Source organism: Oncorhynchus kisutch, linkage group LG30 (assembly GCF_002021735.2).
Source record: "Oncorhynchus kisutch isolate 150728-3 linkage group LG30, Okis_V2, whole genome shotgun sequence".
NCBI lineage: Eukaryota > Metazoa > Chordata > Actinopteri > Salmoniformes > Salmonidae > Oncorhynchus > Oncorhynchus kisutch.
Window position 1 is genome coordinate 31,994,593 of NC_034203.2, and position 21,319 is coordinate 32,015,911.

The following is a 21,319-nucleotide window of genomic DNA, read 5'->3' on the forward strand; positions in this document are numbered from 1 at the left end:
CGCCTTCTCTCTCTCCAAAGCCTTCTCCTCCTCCCCCTCTCTCTCCAAAGCCTTCTCCTTTCTCGCTCTCTCCAAAGCCTTCTCCTCCTCCCCCTCTCTCTCCAAAGCCTTCTCCTCCTCCCCCTCTCTCTCCAAAGCCTTCTCCTCCTCCCCCTCTCTCTCCAAAGCCTTCTCCTTTCTCTCGCTCTCCAAAGCCACCTTCTTCCTCTCCAAAGCTTTCGCCTTCTCTCTCTCCTGCTCCAAAGCTCGCTCTCGCTCCATGGCTCTCTGCGTTTCTAATTGCATAGCTTTCTCTTGCTCTTCCATCTCTTTTGCCAAAGCTTTCTCTCTTTTCTCCTCTTCTCGTTCAAGAGCTTGCGCCCTCTCTCGTGCCAAAGCCCGCTCCTTCCTTTCTTGCTCCAAAGCTTTCTCTCGCTCCAAAGCCTTCTCTCTCTCCTTCCACTCTCGCGCCAAAGCTTTCTCTCTCTCCTTCCTCTCTCGCTCCAAAGCTCTTTCCCTCTCTTGCTCCACAGCATGCTGTTGCTCAAATATTCTCTGCCTCTCCAGTCTTTCCTGCTCCACGACACCAAGTCGCTCTTGCTCAGGGGATTTTTCTCTTTCACTCTCTGCCTGCAGCTCCTTTTCCTTGTTGTTTTCTTGCGACCACGCAGCATCTCTCTCTTCCATAATAGTGGGCCTAAGCACACTCACAGGAACTTCACTGTGGGGGAGATGGCCTCCAAGAGCTCCCTGGTTTGTTACTGGAACCAGTCTGGGGAAGGGCAAACTGGCTGCAGCATTGGTTGTGTGGGTGATGGCAGACACTGTGCCCTCTTGAGGACCTCTACCAGAAGACATTGTTGCAGTTGCAGCATTGTTGTCCTGCCTCTCTGCATCCCCACGCCCATGCCACCCAACTCCAGAGAAAGCCCCCTCTGATGCCATTTTACGTGCCAGCAGGGTCAGTGGACCAGGCTTGCGCTCTGTGTTGCTTTGTGGATCTGGGCTGCTACTACAACTGCCACTGCTAGAGGAGCCAGAGCTGGAGGTACTGGAAGTACGCTGCCTAGCTGGGGGCTCACCTGGACTAGGGGGGCTTTGTTTAGGGGTATCAGGCAGTGGGAATGATAACCCTGGGGGAGGGGATGGAGGAGGGGTAGGCTGTCGAAGCTGCGGAGACAATAGGGGGGGAATGTGCTGTGGGTGTTGGCGGGATCCTCCAGACCTTGCTCTTGCTAGTTGGCCTCTTGGTGGCTCTCCTAGATTCCTCCTCCTGGCACCGCTATCCCAGTCCTCATCAGCGCCGTCATCATCACTATCTGCTGGGACTTGACTAGAGGTTGGGACTCTCTCTGATCTCTGCTCGTCAACAGCTACACGCACAGCCAGAGAGGAAACAGCAGCAGAGGTAGGGGCAGGTGGAGGAGACACATGGCCGTCTCTGGACATGTGCCCCTCTCCCTCTCTTGCTGGGCCTGCTAGTCCCTTTCCCTCGGAGAGGCCAAAAAGTTTGTGCTGGTCAACCAACACGGGTGCGACATCCTGATGAGGTCAGAAAGAGAGTTGAGATCGAGTATGTAGCAGGACTATGCCAGACTTTCTCCCATGCAAGCAATTATTCAAGTCTTGATTAAACTGCATGTAAGATCGGGTCAATCATGCAAGATTCTCATACATGCAAGTTGTACAACAAGAGACTTAAAAACCCAAAAGAATACAGTGATTAGTCTGCAAAAAACCTGGTCTGGGGCAGCACAGGCAGCGCTGTTATTGTCCTGTGTGTGGTCCTCTTTGTCTGTATCTGGAAAAACATAGTAGTGATATGTAAGAGGGGAATGTACCCTTAGCAAGAAATGAGTCAGCTGATCTGATTTGATACACAAACAAAGCTCTCTCAGTAAAGGCATGGAGCGGTCATGTAAACTACTCGAGCATAAACCCAAAGCCAATATGTACAGGTGAGGGGGGGCACTGCCAACTACCATCATCTTCAACTGCTTCCCGGGCCTCTCTCTCCAGACGCTGCCTCAAGAGCTCCTGCTGTTTTGCCAAATACTGCTTTATGAAGCTGTTCTGGCTCATCTCTTCACCAATCTGAAATACACAAGACAAACAGAGACTAATAAAATCCTTGCCGATAACCATCCTCTTGAAGAAGTAATCAGAGAAACTGCGAAATATCTACAAGGAGACGATTTAATTATGTTATGGTTCCATCTAAAAAAAATATATACAAAAATAAGGAAGAAAGTCACACTATACATACTCCCAACAATTTAATGGGTAAACCTAACCAATGTTATTCTTCATGGTGCTAAAACATGATCCTTGCTATGCAACATCTTGATAGGTCTCACCTGGGAGTTTGGCTGCAGTCCTATGTGATGGTGTGAGGTTCTCTGGAGGTTCTCCAGCATGAGAGCCTGTCACAAACATAAGATGGGATTATGACAAACAGTAAACAACCGTTAACTCCCTAAATAATTAGTAATTGTTGTATTGCATCTGATAATCATGTTGTTGAGCTTGCTCCACGATGTGCTCAGAGGAAAGCACACACACAGCAGAAACAGGCATGTGTGAACCAGTATCTGGGCCGAGGAGGACACGATGAATATCATCCTTCTCTGCCCAGATACTGGTTCAACTGACATGGAACACTTCAGCAAAACATCAAAGTCAAGATCAACGTCTCATAGTCGTAGAAGAAGCGTAGATTGGCCAATATAATTACAACACGTAACTAGTTAGTAGGCCTTATAATATATTTAAAAACGACTTGTTTGTTAGATGTATCTCATGCTACTTGCAATCCAGTTGGATGGCTAACATCACATCTTCTAATTATACAATCAAGCAAGAATTCGTAGATGATCCGAGGCCCAAAACCAAATAACATATACTTATTATTATTCATTATTTTGTTTACTACGCTTCCCAAAAGCTTACTAGGTTAAAGTACAGTAAATAGAATATTACTTTGCAGGCTCGTCCACGTTGTATAACCCCCCCCCCCCAACTCGTGCACATCAACAAAGCGCAGACTTTGCCGCGGTCGATAAAACTAGTTATCACCAGCAATAGTTAGCCATCAGACGTGTCTCATATTAACAATACACGTCCATTTAAACTTCGGTTAACAAGTTATTCATCAAACGAGCCATCAAATGTTTTACAACATAGCACAAAGCTTCCAGCGACGACAAAACATCAACACCACATAAAGTAAACAGCACACACATTTTTATTCTCAAACTAGGCAAGCACTCCGGCCTGCAAGACAAGCATCCGCCAGTCTACTAGCCAACACCGAGGGTTTAGCGACTGCAGGTTATAAATTGTCTCTGATCCTTAACGAAACGTACCCCTTTGAGTCTCTTAACGAGAGTATTTTTCTGTCCGCTTTTAGGAAGTCCGCGCTCCTCTAAAGCAGCTTTCAAATCCGCCACGCGAAGTGATTGTAGCGGCCTCCCGTCCAGTTTAACGTCTTCGAGGTCCGCCATTTTCCCTTTCCACTCGTTCGCGTCAGCAACGCCTTCCTTCAACCAACGTCAGAGTAGACAACTTCTGGAAGAAGTGTAAACTGAATGACATTCTTAGATTTTATTAAAATAGGATACATACATTGGATGGTGGATTGTTATCTACACACGCTATTCACTGTGAATTTGCAGAAATAACATACCTAAACATTATTTAGAAATGGTCATTTCCTACATTATGTTATTTGTGCCGACAGGGGGTACTCCTTCACGTGTCCAAATCATCTTTGGGTCATGTCAAATGAGAAGGGGACCCATAATTATCTTTGGTCTGACCGCCGCCGTGTCTAGAGAAGCCAGAGAGAAAGAGGAAGAGAGAGACCCAACTCAGCGGAAAATCTGTCATCCAGCAGGTGCCAATTTTTCATTGTTTCGCACACCAAGCAAGGATTTTTTGTATGGAGATCACTGAGTTTGAGTTTTTACCCGACAAAGTCATGTTAGGATATATATCTGTTATCATGTTAACTTTTGTGCCGAATCCACTGCAGTGTTTATGGTCATGTTGCAGGAGTGTGTAGGAGGGTGATTCCAAGATGTGGGAAGTGTGCAGGGGAGCATGGGACTGAGTATGTTGTAGTTTTGGTGGATAAAATTGTGTCACCTATAGGGATCCTCATGTTGCTGTGGATCGGAAGTGTCCGGTGCAATAGAGGCAGGTTGAGGTGACCAGAGTCAGAATAGTACAAAGGAGTCATATGCAGAAGCAAAGAAAGTAGAGGAGGATGGGTCAAGGGTGAGAGGATCCTTGTGAGTAGTAGATCTGTGCCAGTACAGATGGATGGGCCAATGAGTGATATGGCTCGGTAAAGTTGGCTTCTTAGCATTCATAGCAATGGTTATCCACTGTACCGCAGAAATATAACGTAAATAACAGAAAATAGATTTTGTGGTGGCAGCTGCAGATAAGTATTTGGGAATACGAGATTTGACTTAAGAAGAGTTACAGGGTGTGTTGAGTGGTGGTGTCCTGTCCTCCCAGGTCATTGGCATGGTGCAGGAGCAGATAGGGTCAAGTAGTGGAATGGGGTAGTGGGTTTTTGAGTGTAGGTTTAGTTGGAAGGTTTTTATTTTTATGAAATAGTGGTCTATGTGTAGTGTTAATTGATGGTGCAATGTTTCGCTTTTATATGTGTGTATCACAAAATGTAACATGTTTGACCACACACACTACCGCACAGTAGGTGGCGGCATGCACAAACAAAATGTGCGAACGCCAAGATACCAAAGAAGAAGAATAAAGGGCCATAATTTCTGCAGCATGACTAAAAGAGCGTCCTGGCCCTGCAATACATGAGCAACTCGCTGTCTGTATGACACTTGTCGTTGATGCTAGTACCCACGCCTTGTGATGAGATGAGTATAGGCTCTGACTCGGCACTACGTCTGCTTTTAAGTAGACATGGTCGTCTCCAACATCCTTCAATAACATCCGTCCGACTTTGTTACCGTGTAGGTATTGGTACGCCTCCGGACTTTTTAAGTTGCTCATCGCCTTACCATCGCAAGCTACGGATTCAACAAAGTAAGTACGTGATACAAGACGACTTCGTCACGTCATCTTCCCAACCATCAATTACGGAGGGTAGAGGTAGGCTAATAATACCCTTTTTGATCTCCGTCAGGTTGTGTTCCCATATCATTAATTCGTTTTTGCAAGCTCTTCATGAATGTTTGTTTACTTCGAACCGGAAATAACGCCCATAATTCGCGCAAGGCATCATGGGACACGGGAAACTCATGCATAGAACAATGAGCAAGATATTTCACCGGATGTATAAATGTGAACCATCCGGTTGACGTTTCCACTCACGACCAAAGGTGAGGAAGCCCAGTGGCTGAAGGTGGAACTACATGGATTTTGGCCGACATTATGATAATTTACTCATCGGTGAAACATTTGATCTCAATAGTTTTTTTCGTCTCAATACAGTTTGTTCCCGAAACTAGAATATGTTACGAACAGAGTGGACTAAGTTTTGTAGACTCGACCCTTTGCCAAAATGTAAAAAAATTGCGTTGTTTAAGAGTGCAAATGTGAATTGAGTTATTGTACACGCAGACTTCAGAGTATGCGTTCCCCAACTGGGAAATGTACGCTAAAACGCGCCAATAAGATTGCGCTAGCTCGTACTTGGCTCTGCCCACTATGGCTCATTTGTTCCAATTTGAAACGACAGGCTGTGGTCTATCTTGGTTTAGTTATAAAATCTATTTGATGCCAGTGCGGCTCGGTTCAGTTGGAGGTTGCAACATGTTGAAAATAATGTGACTTGTAAAAAAAACAAACGCTTAATGGTGAGGAATGTGTTTTAGATATCTAAGCATGTCTGGTGGTTAAGTCGTTAATTTTCCATATCAAATGTTACCGGCGTTTGGTACACTGCTAACTACCAAACAAGGAAGTGCCATTGGTGTCTAGCTAGCTACTGTTGTGGTCGAAGCAGATATAATTGACACAAACAACTGGTTACAATAGCCAGCTATCGATATAACATGATCGAAGGGTATGTCCAAGTTCGCTGGTAAACTAGCCCTTGATCATGACGATCAGTTCTATTAGACATACAAGTAATTGGACGAAGGCGTATTCTGTGGGGTGGGGAGAATTGTTAAGAGCCACGTCGCTTGTGGTACGGTTTTGTAAGCATAAGGACCTTATCTTTCATATAGGCCAAAAACAAAAGGTGAAATTGATACACCCATTTTATAGTGTTCCCACACAGACATATTGACATGTTACAGAGCTTGTTTACGGAAGCCAGAGTTGACTACCAGTGCTAATGAGCTATCAGCATCCCCGAACACTTGTGTGTAAATGGAAGTCAGACGGCACAAATATGTTGTCCCTGGAAAAATAGTTGGTTGTGTTAAAACGGTGTACTGTACAGGAAGTTTGTGGCACCTTAATTGGGGAGGACAAGCTTGTGGTAGTTGCTGGAGTGGAATGGTATCAAACATGGTTTCCATTATTTATTTATTTCTTCCTGTGAACTGAAAATAGAGGCATTTGTTTCTGAGTATCAATTCATGTTTAGATGGAGCATTTGGTTGTTTTGGCTTCTAGAGCCAGTTTGCCCTAACATGTATGGACTAAGGATTAACATCCGTGGACTAAGGATTAACATTATGCTCAATTAGTCCAACATTGGGCTAGGTGGTAACTAACATATCCTGATCCCGTATCTATTAGGCTAGCTAGTTGGACATGCCATCTCATCTGTTTATGTAAATATGACATGAGACATTTACCATTTACATTTACCATGTTTTTATTCTGTTTTTCCAAAGATGTCCTGGTTCTTCCATGTCAATCAAGGCTCAAACCAGCAGCCCCCTGTCATGATGCCCCCAGCTGCTGGTCCCCTGTCTAGCAACACACACTATCCGACAATCAGTAGCAACACACTGGATACAGCTAACACTGCTGGGCAGGGTTGGCTCTGCACACAGTCCAGTTCGTCTTCACCCAGCCTGGCAGACTTTCCGTCAGTACCACAGGGTTTAGTGCCTCCCAGCTTGGAGAACCTATCTTGTACATCTCTGAAGTCAGCGGCAGGCAGAGAGCCCCTACCACTCTCCTACGTAACTCTTCAGGAGCAGCGTTGTGTATTGAGCTGGTTCTTGAGCTGGAGCACTGCCCAGAGGGAAAGGTTTCTGCAGGACCTGTTGGGGAAAGCTGTGCCAGGGAAAGTGTGTACCCTCCTAGAGTCGCTCAATACGCTACAGGTACAACCCATCCTGCTATCACAATTATTTAATGGTTTGTCCTACAGTTCGTTACCAGCTACTAGTAATGTAACAGTCCATGTTGATCTCATTTGCACTGAAACCTCGCCACCACCTGTTCCTTTCTGATTCTAGGTTAAGGACAGCCCACCAAATATTTTTGAGTGCCAACTGCGCCTCTGGACCCAATGGTTTGAGTCATGGAATGAGGAGGAGAGGAACAGTTTCCTGCACATTCTAGAAGAGAGAGACCCAATCTTTGTTGCCCACTTTTACAGAGGTGTAGCTGGAACAGCAGGCAGGGATTGAGGGATACAGGAGAAGAGGGTGTAGAATGGATAGGCAATGCGTGGGTGGAAGACAGAAACAAGTTAGGTTGGAGTGGTACATAGGGAAGCATATGTGTGGAGACAGTGAAGAACAGGCCAGTGGTTAAGAGCATTGGGCTAGTAACTGACAGGTTGCTGTTTCGAATCCCTGAGCCAACTAGGTTAAACATGTTGATGTGCCCTTGAGCAAGGCACTTATCCCTAATTGCTCATGTAAGTCATTCTGGATAAGAGTGTCTGCTAAATTACAAAAATATATGTACAATCGTTTTCTGGCTAGGGCTGAGATGAATCTAGTGACATATGAGAAAGCCCTTATAGTATTGATACATTCTGTTGACCACATACTTGAGGGTATTACAGAAGATGGACTGAATAAGGTGAACATATTTATTTAATTCTCTATTACCAAACGAATGGATAGATGTAATATCCTTATTGATCAACTTTTTTCCTCTTCTCTCAGTGCAGTTACACCATGGCTGTGTTCAGGTAAAATGGAGTGAGTGTAGACTAGAGGTAGATAAAGTGAGAGGCCAGGTCCAATTCTGTTACCAGTGGGAATGCTTCTACTTCTGTAATGATCTTGAACAGTTTTTCTACAATGCCAGAAATAAAATGCCATTTCATAGATCAGGTGCAATATTTTATTTGTTGAATGATTGAAAATGCATAATTGAAATTACTTTATCTTGAATCACTACCACAGAATTTTTTTTTAAAGAAATGTGATTTTATACAGAAATTAATTTGATTTCAAATGCATTCTCTAGTCTATCCATGACACCGAACCAACACGAGTTAAGACAATCGGAGCATCCTCATCATTAGTCTCCAGACAGGCATTGAAGAATGGATATAGTTTATCTGTGAATCTATTGCCTGTGAATGTATGGAGAAGAGACCTGGTATCTGCATTGTAGAAAGAGACCTCTCCCTTCTTGTAGTCTAAAAGTATTCCAAACTTCTGGGGGACCGCAGGCAGCTGAATATCAAGTGGCCGAGCTGCAAGGGCTTTGAGCACACCTTGTTTTGTCAAGATTATGGTCCAGTAGCCTTCTGCTGGTTTTAGTTTCAGCTGCCCCTTCCTATTAGCTGATCCTCTGGCAACTCCGATATTGTAACATGTCTTCCCAGCCACTTCAACCTCCCAGTAATTTCTCCCCCTGTTAAACCCAGTCTTTCCAAGAGCAGCAAGAGACAAGTCATACCGCCCTGGATCGTTGGGGACATTCTGTCGCTGTTGTACTACAGACATTACTGTCTCATCCGTTGACAGAATGATTTTAGGATGGGCTGTGTCCGGGTCGAAGGCCACCTTAGCTGTGGGTAGAGAGGAATGGATATAGTAATGTTCTCTACTGCACAGAGCCAGACATTCATGCAATATCCATTCAATGTTTGTCAATTATCTTCCAGACTTACTGCTATGGACAACCGTGTCTGGATCTACCACAAGATCTAAGAGAGGAGTGCAACCCAAACATTGTATTAATTCACAATAAAAGCTTTGACATGTTTTTGTCTGAAAAAGGTAAACATACACATCTTACCTTGTAAATTCATCTTGAGTTTGTCATTCTCCTCTTGCAAACCTTTAGAGTGAAAGGGGAGAGACGGCCAACATGACAACCCCTCAAAATTATTTACAGTAATTAAGGCAATTGTTGAACTCTTTCACATGTTCAGTATTTGGTTTACATTATCACTGTCCTGTTGATTGGTCACTGATAATATGAATATCTCACTCTTATTTCTCTCCTGTAGTCTGGCATTGTCATCCTTGCTGTCTCTGAGTTGCTGCTGCAGTCTATTGAAGGCCGCCTCCTTCTCTCGCAATTGCTGCTGCATTTTAAGCAAGTCCTCTTGGTTTTGATCCGTTTGAAGCTGTACCTCTGTGTGATAAATGTTGTTCAGTACACCAAATTCAGCAAATCATTTAAACTCCATACATTGATTCAAAGGACAATCTCACCTTTGCACCTGTGCTGGATTTCATCACATTCCATTTTCATTTCCTTCTGAAATTTCTCCAGCTCTAAAGAGATAAAAGAGAAGTTAAAATATTTGCCCCCAAAATGTCCCAAGATGACCAGAAATGATATCAGGGACCTGTGTGTCACACCTCTGTTTTTGGAGTCAAGTCTTTCATTCAGCTTCTCCTTCGCCTTAAGTTGTTCCTGTAGCTCTGGGTAGAAGGAAAGCTAAATTAATCATAATGACAAAAGAGAATGATTTCCCAAACCCATTTACTTTTTAACACCATTCAACGTGAGATGATTATACATAAATGGAACATGGACAAACCAGAGAATTCTGATGCACTTTTATCTTTGGCTTTTGAAGCTTCCGTTTGTATTGCTTTCATTTGTTTCTGTAGTTCAATGATCTTCAGAACTGAAATAACAGAACAAAAAGGCACTGTGTAATTCAATACTAACATCAAATCATTGTATTCAACCTTTTAGAAGATTATAAATGTTTAATGACTTCTAATGACTACTCTTGTCAACATACTCTGTTCTGCATTTTTGGCATCTACAGCCCTCAGTTGTGTAGTGTTTTCTTCAAGCTGCTTGCTCTTCTGCTTCAGTAGACTCTGTAGATCTGAGGAGGAAAGATATTTATTTACAGTGCAGTCGGAAAGTACAGCCTTATTCTAAAATGGATTACATCATTTTCCCCTCTCATCAGTCTACACACAATACCCCATAATGACAAAGCAAAAACTGGTTGAGAATTTCATCAAGGATCTCTCTGTACTTTGATCCACTCATCTTTCACTCAATCCTGACGAGTCTCCCAGTCCCTTCTGCTGAAAAACATGATGCTTCCACCGCCATGCTTCACTGTGTGGATGGTATTGGTCAAATGAGCGGTGCCTGGTTTCCTCATGCCTGGCATTCAGAACAAGAGTTCAAACTTGGTTTCATCAGACCAGAAAATCCTGTTTTTCATGGTCTGAAAGTCCTGTCATGTGCCTTTTACTGAGGAGTGGCTTCCGTCTGGCCACACTACCATAAAGGCCTCATTGGTGGAGTGCTGCAGAGATGGTTTTCCTTCTGGAAGGTTCGTCCATCTCCACAAAGGAACTCTGGAGCTCTGCCAGAGTGACCATCAGGTTCTCGGTCACCTCTGACCAAGGCCCTTCTCCCCGATTGCTCAGTTTGGCCGGGCGGCCAGCTCTCTTCCAAGAGTCTTGGAAGAGATCTGTGCATCGACCACAATCCTGTCTTGGGGTTCTACGGACAATTCCTTAGACCTCATGGCTTGGTTTTTGCTCTGACATGCACTGTCAACTGTGGGTCATTATATAGATAGGTGGGTGCCTTTCCAAATCATGTCCAATCAATTGCATTTACCACAGCTGGACTGAAGTTGTAGAAACATCAAGGATGATCAATGAAGACAGGATGCACCTGAGCTGAATTTCGGGTCTCATAGCAAAGGGTCTGAATACTTATGTCAATAAGGTATTTCAGTTTTTTTTAAATAATGGATTTGCTAAAAATAAAAAATATACATTTTTCTCTTTGTCATTATGGGGTAATGTGTAGATTGATGAGGAGCATTTTTTATTTAATCCATTTTAGAATAAGGCTGTAACATAACAAAATATGGGAAAAGTGAGGGAGTCTGAATACTTTCCGAATACACTGTATCTTACCAATTATAATCTCCCCTGTGTTAAGATAGCGTCCACTTTAAACTAAATGTTTCCCTTCGCATCAACCCAACAAGACGTTCAATAGTATTTTAATTAAACAAAATGTACCTTCCATCTTGTCAGCACTTGTCCGTTTGAGCTCTGATAATGTTCCTTCTAACTCTGTCAGTTTGTTACGAAGTCCCATGATCTCTGCAACTGAAAAATAAAAGCATGCCACTGGATGAAGCATTCAAAAACAGAAGTCACCCTCCAAATAATTGAGAAATAATTAACTTGTAGATTATAGATAAACTCCTTGAAACATGCTTGACAACTTACTGAGTTGTGGAATTCTACTGTCAGTTTCTTTCAGCTTGTCTTTCTTTTCATTCAGCTGGTCTCTCGTCTCCTGTAGCTGATTCTCTAGCTCTGAGACACACACATTATTTCAAATGTTATCCTCTTTCCACCACAAAGTTTTCTATTACACGGGTATGCTTACAGAAAAGCTCTTAATGGTAAATATAAGGATAATAAACGTTCCAGCACAATTGTAAGAGTACTGAGGATAAAGAAAAATTACAATGGCACTCACCAGCAATCTTGGCCTCAGATGACTGATTGAACTCTAACTCTTGCCTCTGCAATCTTGTCACTTGATTTTGGAGTGCAATGATCTGCAGAACTAAATGAGCAGGGATATGCAGGATGTCACAACTTTCAACATTTGAAGTAATGTAGAAAATTCTAATCCCGATTGCAGCCAACCCTGAAATGATAAGGTTTTTCACACTCACTCTGTTTACAGTTGCCATTGTTCTTCTCCTCGATTGTGGCAATCAATGCATCCAGTTCATTCTCAAGTGCTGTGGACAAGAATAATTGAAGAGCTTGAATGTTACAAGTATAATGGGATTTGAAAACTTCATGAATGGGCTAAATGCAGTGTATTGTCATCACACCATCCTATATGTCTACCAGTGAAGGACTATCCCTCTGAGGAAACATGATAACTATTGTTATTGGTCTAACGTGCTGAACACATAGACTCCTATGTTCTTCAGAACGCCTGCTACTCACCAGCAATCTGGTCAAGGTTTGTCCCTTTGCTAACTCCTTTCTGCAGGTTCAAGATCTCATTCTGTATTGCAATGATCCTTAGAACTGCAACAAACAAACAGCTTAACAATTTGAGGAATATCATATACAGATAAATACTGAGCAGGCTGGACCTAAACTGTAAAAGCTGTCTGTTCAACGGAAAACAGACTATAAAAAGGCTAAATAATACGAACCGTTCTCTGGTTGAGGAGCGTTATCCTCCAGTTCCTGTGTTTTCTTTGCCAGTTCTTTGATCTTCTCATCCAGCAACTTTTGGAGCTCTGAAAGACAAGTAAAAATCATGACAGGATCAATGCTAACATATGTATATCTTTCAAAACAAACATGATTTGCCATGAATAATGCGCGGCAACAGGGATACTCACCATTGATCTTAGTTGCAGAAGTCACAGTTCTCTTCTTTAGATCGTCTACCTCATTAGTCAGGGTCCATACCTCAAGAACTGATAGAACACATTGAAATGAGCTGAGTAGTATTCTGAATCAGAAAAATAAACGAGACTACTCGCCTCATTCATCAGTGGGCACTGATGTATATTCATCTGCTCACCGAGTTTGTCGTTGTATCCAGTTACATTGTCCAGTTTATTCATTGCAGAACCAAGCTTATCTTGCAGATCTGTGAGAGACCAACACAAATCAGCTGTTGACTAGGTTCTATTGAATAGGGTTCATATAATTTAGATCACTCAGTGTCATCAGCAAAAGGTAGAGAGAGTTGAAGCTCACTGTCATATCGGTCCTGGAGTCCAGAGCACTGTGCATCCTTATCGCCCAGCCTCTTCTCCAGGTCTGGTTTGAGAAAACAATATTAGACTGATGAGATGCGTGCTTCTGGTTCTTTACCTGTAGTTATGATTCAAGCAGCTTTGCTCATCAAGCGTCTAGTTACACAAACTGGTGAACCAGACTAATATCAGAAGGACCTGATCTTGGCTTACCTTTGTTCTGGGCCTGACATCTGGCGCTCTCTTCCTCTCTGGCCTCTAGTTGTTCCTGAAGCGCTGTAATTAAAGTACTTATGTTAGCATACTGCTACATATACTCGGTGCATCATGATGACTATACATAACAATTTCCCCAAACCCATTTCTTTTTAACACTTTTCAACATGTGAGATTTTAATGATCATACATAAGTGGAACATGAAACAAAATAGACAAACCAGAGATTTCTGATGCAGTTTCATCTTTGCCTTTTGAAGCTTCAATCTGTATCTCATTCATTTGTTTCTGTAGTTTAATGATCTTCAGAACTGAAATAACAGAACAAAAAGGCACTGTGTAATTCAATACTAACATCAAATCATTGTATTCAACCTTTTAGAAGATTATACATGTTTAATGACTTCTAATGACTACTCTTGTCAACATACTCTGTTCTGCATTTTTGGCATCTACAGCCCTCAGTTGTGTAGTGTTTTCTTCAAGCTGCTTGCTCTTCTGCTTCAGTAGACTCTGTAGATCTGAGGAGGAAAGATATTTATTTACAGTGCAGTCGGAAAGTACAGCCTTATTCTAAAATGGATTACATCATTTTCCCCTCTCATCAGTCTACACACAATACCCCATGATGACAAAGCAAAAACAGTTTTTGAGACTTTTTTGCATATTTATAAAAACATATTTTTAAAAATGAAATATCACATTTACATAAGTATTCGGACCCTTTACTCAGTACTTTGTTGAAACACCTTTGGCAGCGATTACAGCCTCGAGTCTTTGTGGGTACGACGCTACAAGCTTGGCACACCTGTATTTGGGGAGTTTCTCCCATTCTTGTCTGCAGATCCCCCTCAAGCTCTGTCAGGTTGGATGTGGAGCGTCACTGCACAACTATTTTCAGGTCTCTCCAGATATGTTCGATCGGGTTCAAGTCCGGGCTCTGGCTGGGCCACTCAAGGACATTCAGAGACTTGTCACAAAGCCACTCATGCGTTGTCTTGGCTGTGTGCTATGGGTCGTTGTCCTGTTGGAAGCTGAACCTTTGCCCTAATCTGGAGGTCCTGAGCTCTCTGGACAGGATTTCATCAAGGATCTCTCTGTACTTTGATCCATTCATCTTTCACTCAATCCTGACTAGTCTCCCTGCCACTGAAAAACATCCCCACAGCATGATGCTGCCATCACCACGCTTCACCGTATGGATGGTATTGGCCAGATGATGAGCGGTGCCTGGTTTCCTCCAGACATGACACTTGGCATTCAGAACAAGAGTTCAATATTGGTTTCATCAGACCAGAAAATATTGTTTCTCATGGTCTGACAGTCCTGTCATGTGGGCTGTCATGTGCCTTTTATTGAGGAGTGGCTTCCGTCTGGCCATACTACCAAAAAGGCCTCATTGGTGGAGTGCTGCAGAGATGGTTTTCCTTCTGGAAGTGTCGCCCATCTCCACAAAGGCTCTTCTCCCCCGATAGCTCAGTTTGGCCGGGAGGCCAGCTCTTGGAAGAGTCTTGGTGGTTACAAACTTCTTCCATTTGAGAACGATGGAGGCCACTGTGGGGATCTCCAATGCTGTAGAAATGTTTTGGTGCCCTTAGCCAGATCTGTGCCTTGACCACAACCCTGTCTCGGAGCTCTACGGACAATTCCTTCGACCTCATGGCTTAGTTTCTACTCTGACATGCACTGTCAACTGTGGGTTATTATATAGATAGGTGTGTGCCTTTCCAAATCATGTCCAATCATTTGAATTTACCACAGTTGGACTCCAAGTTGTAGAAACATCAAGGATGATCAATGGAAACAGGATGCACCTGAGCTCAATTTCGAGTCTCATAGCAAAGGGTCTGAATACTTATGTCAATAAGGTATTTCAGTTTTACATTTGTAATAGATTTGCAAAAATTCAAAAAAACATTTTCCTCTTTGTCATTATGGGGTAATGTGTAGATTGATGAGGAGCATTTTTTATTTAATCCATTTTAGAATAAGGCTGTAACATAACAAAATATGGGAAAAGTGAGGGAGTCTGAATACTTTCCGAATACACTGTATCTTACCAATTATAATCTCCCCTGTGTTAAGATAGCGTCCACTTTAAACTAAATGTTTCCCTTCGCATCAACCCAACAAGACGTTCAATAGTATTTTAATTAAACAAAATGTACCTTCCATCTTGTCAGCACTTGTCCGTTTGAGCTCTGATAATGTTCTTTCTAACTCTGTCAGTTTGTTACGAAGTCCCATGATCTCTGCAACTGAAAAATAAAAGCATGCCACTGGATGAAGCATTCAAAAACAGAAGTCACCCTCCAAATAATTGAGAAATAATTAACTTGTAGATTATAGATAAACTCCTTGAAACATGCTTGACAACTTACTGAGTTGTGGAATTCTACTGTCAGTTTCTTTCAGCTTGTCCCTCTTTTCATTCAGCTGGTCTCTCGTCTCCTGTAGCTGATTCTCTAGCTCTGAGACACACACATTATTTCAAATGTTATCCTCTTTCCACCACAAAGTTTTCTATTACACGGGTATGCTTACAGAAAAGCTCTTAATGGTAAATATAAGGATAATAAACGTTCCAGCACAATTGTAAGAGTACTGAGGATAAAGAAAAATTACAATGGCACTCACCAGCAATCTTGGCCTCAGATGACTGATTGAACTCTAACTCTTGCCTCTGCAATCTTGTCACTTGATTTTGGAGTGCAATGATCTGCAGAACTAAATGAGCAGGGATATGCAGGATGTCACAACTTTCAACATTTGAAGTAATGTAGAAAATTCAAATCACGATTGCAGCCAACCCTGAAATGATAAGGTTTTTCACACTCACTCTGTTTACAGTTGCCATTGTTCTTCTCCTCGATTGTGGCAATCAATGCATCCAGTTCATTCTCAAGTGCTGTGGTCAAGAATAATTGAAGAGCTTGAATGTTACAAGTATATTGGGATTTGAAAACTTCATGAATGGGCTAAATGCAGTGTATTGTCATCACACCATCCTATATGTCTACCAGTGAAGGACTATCCCTCTGAGGAAACATGATAACTATTGTTATTGGTCTAACGTGCTGAACACAGAGACTCCTATGTTCTTCAGAACGCCTGCTACTCACCAGCAATCTGGTCAAGGTTTGTCCCTTTGCTAACTCCTTTCTGCAGGTTCAAGATCTCATTCTGTATTGCAATGATCCTTAGAACTGCAACAAACAAACAGCTTAACAATTTGAGGAATATCATATACAGATAAATACTGAGCAGGCTGGACCTAAACTGTAAAAGCTGTCTGTTCAACGGAAAACAGACTATAAAAAGGCTAAATAATACGAACCGTTCTCTGGTTGAGGAGCGTTATCCTCCAGTTCCTGTGTTTTCTTTGCCAGTTCTTTGATCTTCTCATCCAGCAACTTTTGGAGCTCTGAAAGACAAGTAAAAATCATGACAGGATCAATGCTAACATATGTATATCTTTCAAAACAAACATGATTTGCCATGAATAATGCGCGGCAACAGGGATACTCACCATTGATCTTAGTTGCAGAAGTCACAGTTCTCTTCTTTAGATCGTCTACCTCATTAGTCAGGGTCCATACCTCAAGAACTGATAGAACACATTGAAATGAGCTGAGTAGTATTCTGAATCAGAAAAATAAACGAGACTACTCGCCTCATTCATCAGTGGGCACTGATGTATATTCATCTGCTCACCGAGTTTGTCGTTGTATCCAGTTACATTGTCCAGTTTATTCATTGCAGAACCAAGCTTATCTTGCAGATCTGTGAGAGACCAACACAAATCAGCTGTTGACTAGGTTCTATTGAATAGGGTTCATATAATTTAGATCACTCAGTGTCATCAGCAAAAGGTAGAGAGAGTTGAAGCTCACTGTCATATCGGTCCTGGAGTCCAGAGCACTGTGCATCCTTATCGCCCAGCCTCTTCTCCAGGTCTGGTTTGAGAAAACAATATTAGACTGATGAGATGCGTGCTTCTGTTTCTTTACCTGTAGTTATGATTCAAGCAGCTTTGCTCATCAAGCGTCTAGTTACACAAACTGGTGAACCAGACTAATATCAGAAGGACCTGATCTTGGCTTACCTTTGTTCTGGGCCTGACATCTGGCGCTCTCTTCCTCTCTGGCCTCTAGTTGTTCCTGAAGCGCTGTAATTAAAGTACTTATGTTAGCATACTGCTACATATACTCGGTGCATCATGATGACTATACATAACAATTTCCCCAAACCCATTTCTTTTTAACACTTTTCAACATGTGAGATTTTAATGATCATACATAAGTGGAACATGAAACAAAATAGACAAACCAGAGATTTCTGATGCAGTTTCATCTTTGCCTTTTGAAGCTTCAATCTGTATCTCATTCATTTGTTTCTGTAGTTTAATGATCTTCAGAACTGAAATAACAGAACAAAAAGGCACTGTGTAATTCAATACTAACATCAAATCATTGTATTCAACCTTTTAGAAGATTATACATGTTTAATGACTTCTAATGACTACTCTTGTCAACATACTCTGTTCTGCATTTTTGGCATCTACAGCCCTCAGTTGTGTAGTGTTTTCTTCAAGCTGCTTGCTCTTCTGCTTCAGTAGACTCTGTAGATCTGAGGAGGAAAGATATTTATTTACAGTGCAGTCGGAAAGTACAGCCTTATTCTAAAATGGATTACATCATTTTCCCCTCTCATCAGTCTACACACAATACCCCATAATGACAAAGCAAAAACTGTTTTTGAGAATTGTTTGCATATTTATTAAAATAAATTGGAATAATGACATATCATATTTACAAAAGTATTCAGACCCTTTACTCAGTACTTTGTTGAAACACCTTTGGCAGCGATTACAGCCTCGGTGTCTTCGTGGGTACGAAGCTACAAGCTTGGCACACCTGTATTTGGGGAGTTTCTCCCATTCTTGTCTGCAGATCCTCTCAAACTCTGTCAGGTTGAATGGGGAGCGTCGCTGCACAACTATTTTCAGGTCTCTCCAGATATGTTCGATTGGGTTCAAGTCCGGGCTCTGGCTGTGCCACTGTAACGGATGTGAAACGGATAGCTTAGTTAGCGGTGCGCGCTAAATAGCGTTTCAATCGGTGATGTCACTTGCTCTGAGACCTTGAAGTAGTAGTTCCCCTTGCTCTGCAAGGGCCGCGGCTTTTGTGGAGCGATGGGTAACGATGCTTCATGGGTGACTGTTGTTGATGTGTGTTGACTGGTTCGCGCCCGGGTATGGGCGAGGGGACGGTCTAAAGTTATACTGTTACACCATTCAGAGACTTGTCACAAAGCCACTCCTGCGTTGTCTTGGCTGTGTGCTTAGGGTCGTTGTCCTGTTGGAAGCTGAACCTTTGCCCTAATCTGGAGGTCCTGAGCTCTCTGGACAGGATTTCATCAATGAGCTCTCTGTACTTTGATCCATTCATCTTTCTCTCAATCCTGACTAGTCTCCCAGTCCCTGCCACTGAAAAACATCCCCACAGCATGATGCTGCCACCCCCATGCTTCACCGTATGGATGGTATTGGCCAGATGATGAGCGGTGCCTGGTTTCCTCCAGACATGACACTTGGCATTCAGAACAAGAGTTCAATATTGGTTTCATCAGACCAGAAAATCTTGTTTCTCATGGTCTGACAGTCCTGTCATGTGGGCTGTCATGTGCCTTTTATTGAGGAGTGGCTTCCGTCTGGCCATACTACCAAAAAGGCCTCATTGGTGGAGTGCTGCAGAGATGGTTTTCCTTCTGGAAGTGTCGCCCATCTCCACAAAGGCTCTTCTCCCCCGATAGCTCAGTTTCGCCGGGAAGCCAGTTCTTGGAAGAGTCTTGGTGGTTACAAACTTCTTCCATTTAAGAACGATGGAGGCCACTGTGGGGACCTTCAATGCTGTAGAAATGTTTTGGTGCCCTTCGCCAGATCTGTGCCTCGACCACAATCCTGTCTCGGAGCTCTACGTACAATTCCTTCGACCTCATGGCTTGGTTTCTGCTCTGACATTCACTGTCAACTGTGGGTCATTATAGATAGGTGTGTGCCTTTCCAAATCATGTCCAATCATTTGAATTTACCACAGCTGGACTCCAATTAAGTTGTAGAAACCTCAAGGATGATCAATGGAAACAGGATGCACCGGAGCTCAATTTCGAGTCTCATAGCAAAGGGTCTGAATACTTATGTCAATAAGGTATTTCAGTTTGACATTTTTAATAGATTTGCTAAAAATTAAAAAAAACATTTTCCTCTTTGTCATTATGGGGTAATGTGTAGATTGATGAGGAGCATTTTTTATTTAATCCATTTTAGAATAAGGCTGTAACATAACAAAATATGGGAAAAGTGAGGGAGTCTGAATACTTTCCGAATACACTGTATCTTACCAATTATAATCTCCCCTGTGTTAAGATAGCGTCCACTTTAAACTAAATGTTTCCCTTCGCATCAACCCAACAAGACGTTCAATAGTATTTTAATTAAACAAAATGTACCTTCCATCTTGTCAGCACTTGTCCGTTTGAGCTCTGATAATGTTCTTTCTAACTCTGTCAGTTTGTTACGAAGTCCCATGATCTCTGCAACTGAAAAATAAAAGCATGCCACTGGATGAAGCATTCAAAAACAGAAGTCACCCTCCAAATAATTGAGAAATAATTAACTTGTAGATTATAGATAAACTCCTTGAAACATGCTTGACAACTTACTGAGTTGTGGAATTCTACTGTCAGTTTCTTTCAGCTTGTCCCTCTTTTCATTCAGCTGGTCTCTCGTCTCCTGTAGCTGATTCTCTAGCTCTGAGACACACACATTATTTCAAATGTTATCCTCTTTCCACCACAAAGTTTTCTATTACACGGGTATGCTTACAGAAAAGCTCTTAATGGTAAATATAAGGATAATAAACGTTCCAGCACAATTGTAAGAGTACTGAGGATAAAGAAAAATTACAATGGCACTCACCAGCAATCTTGGCCTCAGATGACTGATTGAACTCTAACTCTTGCCTCTGCAATCTTGTCACTTGATTTTGGAGTGCAATGATCTGCAGAACTAAATGAGCAGGGATATGCAGGATGTCACAACTTTCAACATTTGAAGTAATGTAGAAAATTCAAATCACGATTGCAGCCAACCCTGAAATGATAAGGTTTTTCACACTCACTCTGTTTACAGTTGCCATTGTTCTTCTCCTCGATTGTGGCAATCAATGCATCCAGTTCATTCTCAAGTGCTGTGGTCAAGAATAATTGAAGAGCTTGAATGTTACAAGTATATTGGGATTTGAAAACTTCATGAATGGGCTAAATGCAGTGTATTGTCATCACACCATCCTATATGTCTACCAGTGAAGGACTATCCCTCTGAGGAAACATGATAACTATTGTTATTGGTCTAACGTGCTGAACACAGAGACTCCTATGTTCTTCAGAACGCCTGCTACTCACCAGCAATCTGGTCAAGGTTTGTCCCTTTGCTAACTCCTTTCTGCAGGTTCAAGATCTCATTCTGTATTGCAATGATCCTTAGAACTGCAACAAACAAACAGCTTAACAATTTGAGGAATATCATATACAGATAAATACTGAGCAGGCTGGACCTAAACTGTAAAAGCTGTCTGTTCAACGGAAAACAGACTATAAAAAGGCTAAATAATACGAACCGTTCTCTGGTTGAGGAGCGTTATCCTCCAGTTCCTGTGTTTTCTTTGCCAGTTCTTTGATCTTCTCATCCAGCAACTTTTGGAGCTCTGAAAGACAAGTAAAAATCATGACAGGATCAATGCTAACATATGTATATCTTTCAAAACAAACATGATTTGCCATGAATAATGCGCGGCAACAGGGATACTCACCATTGATCTTAGTTGCAGAAGTCACAGTTCTCTTCTTTAGATCGTCTACCTCATTAGTCAGGGTCCATACCTCAAGAACTGATAGAACACATTGAAATGAGCTGAGTAGTATTCTGAATCAGAAAAATAAACGAGACTACTCGCCTCATTCATC

General features: G+C 42.2%; 3 protein-coding genes across 7 annotated transcripts in view; 1 reads left to right on the forward strand and 2 right to left on the reverse strand.

The window, feature by feature from the left end:
• LOC109874898 (apoptotic chromatin condensation inducer in the nucleus-like) overlaps positions 1 to 4,978 on the reverse strand; it is a 24,275-nt gene extending 19,297 nt beyond the window's left edge. The window contains exons 1-6 of the mRNA XM_020466953.2: positions 4,865 to 4,978; positions 3,345 to 3,808; positions 2,337 to 2,402; positions 1,962 to 2,073; positions 1,719 to 1,780; positions 379 to 1,521 (exon numbers count right to left, since the gene is read on the reverse strand). Coding sequence (XP_020322542.2) covers positions 379 to 1,521; positions 1,719 to 1,780; positions 1,962 to 2,073; positions 2,337 to 2,402; positions 3,345 to 3,482 — 1,521 coding nt within the window. The 5' untranslated portion in view covers positions 3,483 to 3,808; positions 4,865 to 4,978. The remainder of the gene's footprint in view (positions 1 to 378; positions 1,522 to 1,718; positions 1,781 to 1,961; positions 2,074 to 2,336; positions 2,403 to 3,344; positions 3,809 to 4,864) is intronic.
• lg30h14orf119 (linkage group 30 C14orf119 homolog) lies at positions 4,760 to 8,555 on the forward strand. Of its 4 annotated transcripts, none has more exons than XM_020466958.2 (3): positions 4,760 to 5,046; positions 6,813 to 7,250; positions 7,386 to 8,208. In XM_020466958.2, the coding sequence occupies exons 2-3, from the start codon at positions 6,813 to 6,815 to the stop codon at positions 7,557 to 7,559; spliced, it is 612 nt and encodes a 203-aa protein (XP_020322547.1). In that variant the 5' UTR covers positions 4,760 to 5,046; the 3' UTR covers positions 7,560 to 8,208. The 4 variants fall into 4 exon arrangements, with proteins under 4 accessions (XP_020322547.1, XP_031666312.1, XP_031666313.1 ...); XM_031810452.1 differs by having other exon boundaries at positions 4,763 to 5,112; positions 7,386 to 8,204; XM_031810453.1 differs by having other exon boundaries at positions 4,764 to 5,342; positions 7,386 to 8,212.
• si:ch211-14a17.10 (putative leucine-rich repeat-containing protein DDB_G0290503) overlaps positions 8,213 to 21,319 on the reverse strand; it is a 32,747-nt gene continuing 19,640 nt past the window's right edge. The window contains exons 44-82 of one of the 2 annotated variants that reach the window (XM_031810450.1): positions 21,166 to 21,243; positions 20,974 to 21,060; positions 20,759 to 20,842; positions 20,476 to 20,544; positions 20,274 to 20,363; positions 20,018 to 20,107; positions 19,805 to 19,894; positions 17,834 to 17,923; positions 17,624 to 17,713; positions 17,400 to 17,462; positions 17,188 to 17,250; positions 17,009 to 17,077; positions 16,824 to 16,901; positions 16,632 to 16,718; positions 16,417 to 16,500; positions 16,134 to 16,202; positions 15,932 to 16,021; positions 15,676 to 15,765; positions 15,463 to 15,552; positions 13,726 to 13,815; positions 13,516 to 13,605; positions 13,292 to 13,354; positions 13,080 to 13,142; positions 12,901 to 12,969; positions 12,716 to 12,793; positions 12,524 to 12,610; positions 12,309 to 12,392; positions 12,026 to 12,094; positions 11,824 to 11,913; positions 11,568 to 11,657; positions 11,355 to 11,444; positions 10,097 to 10,186; positions 9,887 to 9,976; positions 9,705 to 9,767; positions 9,555 to 9,617; positions 9,328 to 9,474; positions 9,133 to 9,174; positions 9,005 to 9,040; positions 8,213 to 8,902 (exon numbers count right to left, since the gene is read on the reverse strand). In XM_031810450.1, coding sequence (XP_031666310.1) covers positions 8,349 to 8,902; positions 9,005 to 9,040; positions 9,133 to 9,174; positions 9,328 to 9,474; positions 9,555 to 9,617; positions 9,705 to 9,767; positions 9,887 to 9,976; positions 10,097 to 10,186; positions 11,355 to 11,444; positions 11,568 to 11,657; positions 11,824 to 11,913; positions 12,026 to 12,094; positions 12,309 to 12,392; positions 12,524 to 12,610; positions 12,716 to 12,793; positions 12,901 to 12,969; positions 13,080 to 13,142; positions 13,292 to 13,354; positions 13,516 to 13,605; positions 13,726 to 13,815; positions 15,463 to 15,552; positions 15,676 to 15,765; positions 15,932 to 16,021; positions 16,134 to 16,202; positions 16,417 to 16,500; positions 16,632 to 16,718; positions 16,824 to 16,901; positions 17,009 to 17,077; positions 17,188 to 17,250; positions 17,400 to 17,462; positions 17,624 to 17,713; positions 17,834 to 17,923; positions 19,805 to 19,894; positions 20,018 to 20,107; positions 20,274 to 20,363; positions 20,476 to 20,544; positions 20,759 to 20,842; positions 20,974 to 21,060; positions 21,166 to 21,243 — 3,599 coding nt within the window. In that variant the 3' untranslated portion in view covers positions 8,213 to 8,348. The remainder of the gene's footprint in view (positions 8,903 to 9,004; positions 9,041 to 9,132; positions 9,175 to 9,327; positions 9,475 to 9,554; positions 9,618 to 9,704; positions 9,768 to 9,886; positions 9,977 to 10,096; positions 10,187 to 11,354; positions 11,445 to 11,567; positions 11,658 to 11,823; positions 11,914 to 12,025; positions 12,095 to 12,308; positions 12,393 to 12,523; positions 12,611 to 12,715; positions 12,794 to 12,900; positions 12,970 to 13,079; positions 13,143 to 13,291; positions 13,355 to 13,515; positions 13,606 to 13,725; positions 13,816 to 15,462; positions 15,553 to 15,675; positions 15,766 to 15,931; positions 16,022 to 16,133; positions 16,203 to 16,416; positions 16,501 to 16,631; positions 16,719 to 16,823; positions 16,902 to 17,008; positions 17,078 to 17,187; positions 17,251 to 17,399; positions 17,463 to 17,623; positions 17,714 to 17,833; positions 17,924 to 19,804; positions 19,895 to 20,017; positions 20,108 to 20,273; positions 20,364 to 20,475; positions 20,545 to 20,758; positions 20,843 to 20,973; positions 21,061 to 21,165; positions 21,244 to 21,319) is intronic. The other variant, XM_031810451.1, reaches the window with a different exon arrangement.

What these genes read in the sequence shown, in the direction of transcription:
- lg30h14orf119 (XM_020466957.2), top strand. An exon ending in AGTCGCTCAATACGCTACAG is followed by an intron (nt 7,251 to 7,385) that starts GTACAACCCATC and finishes TTCTGATTCTAG; the next exon opens with GTTAAGGACAGCCCACCAAA.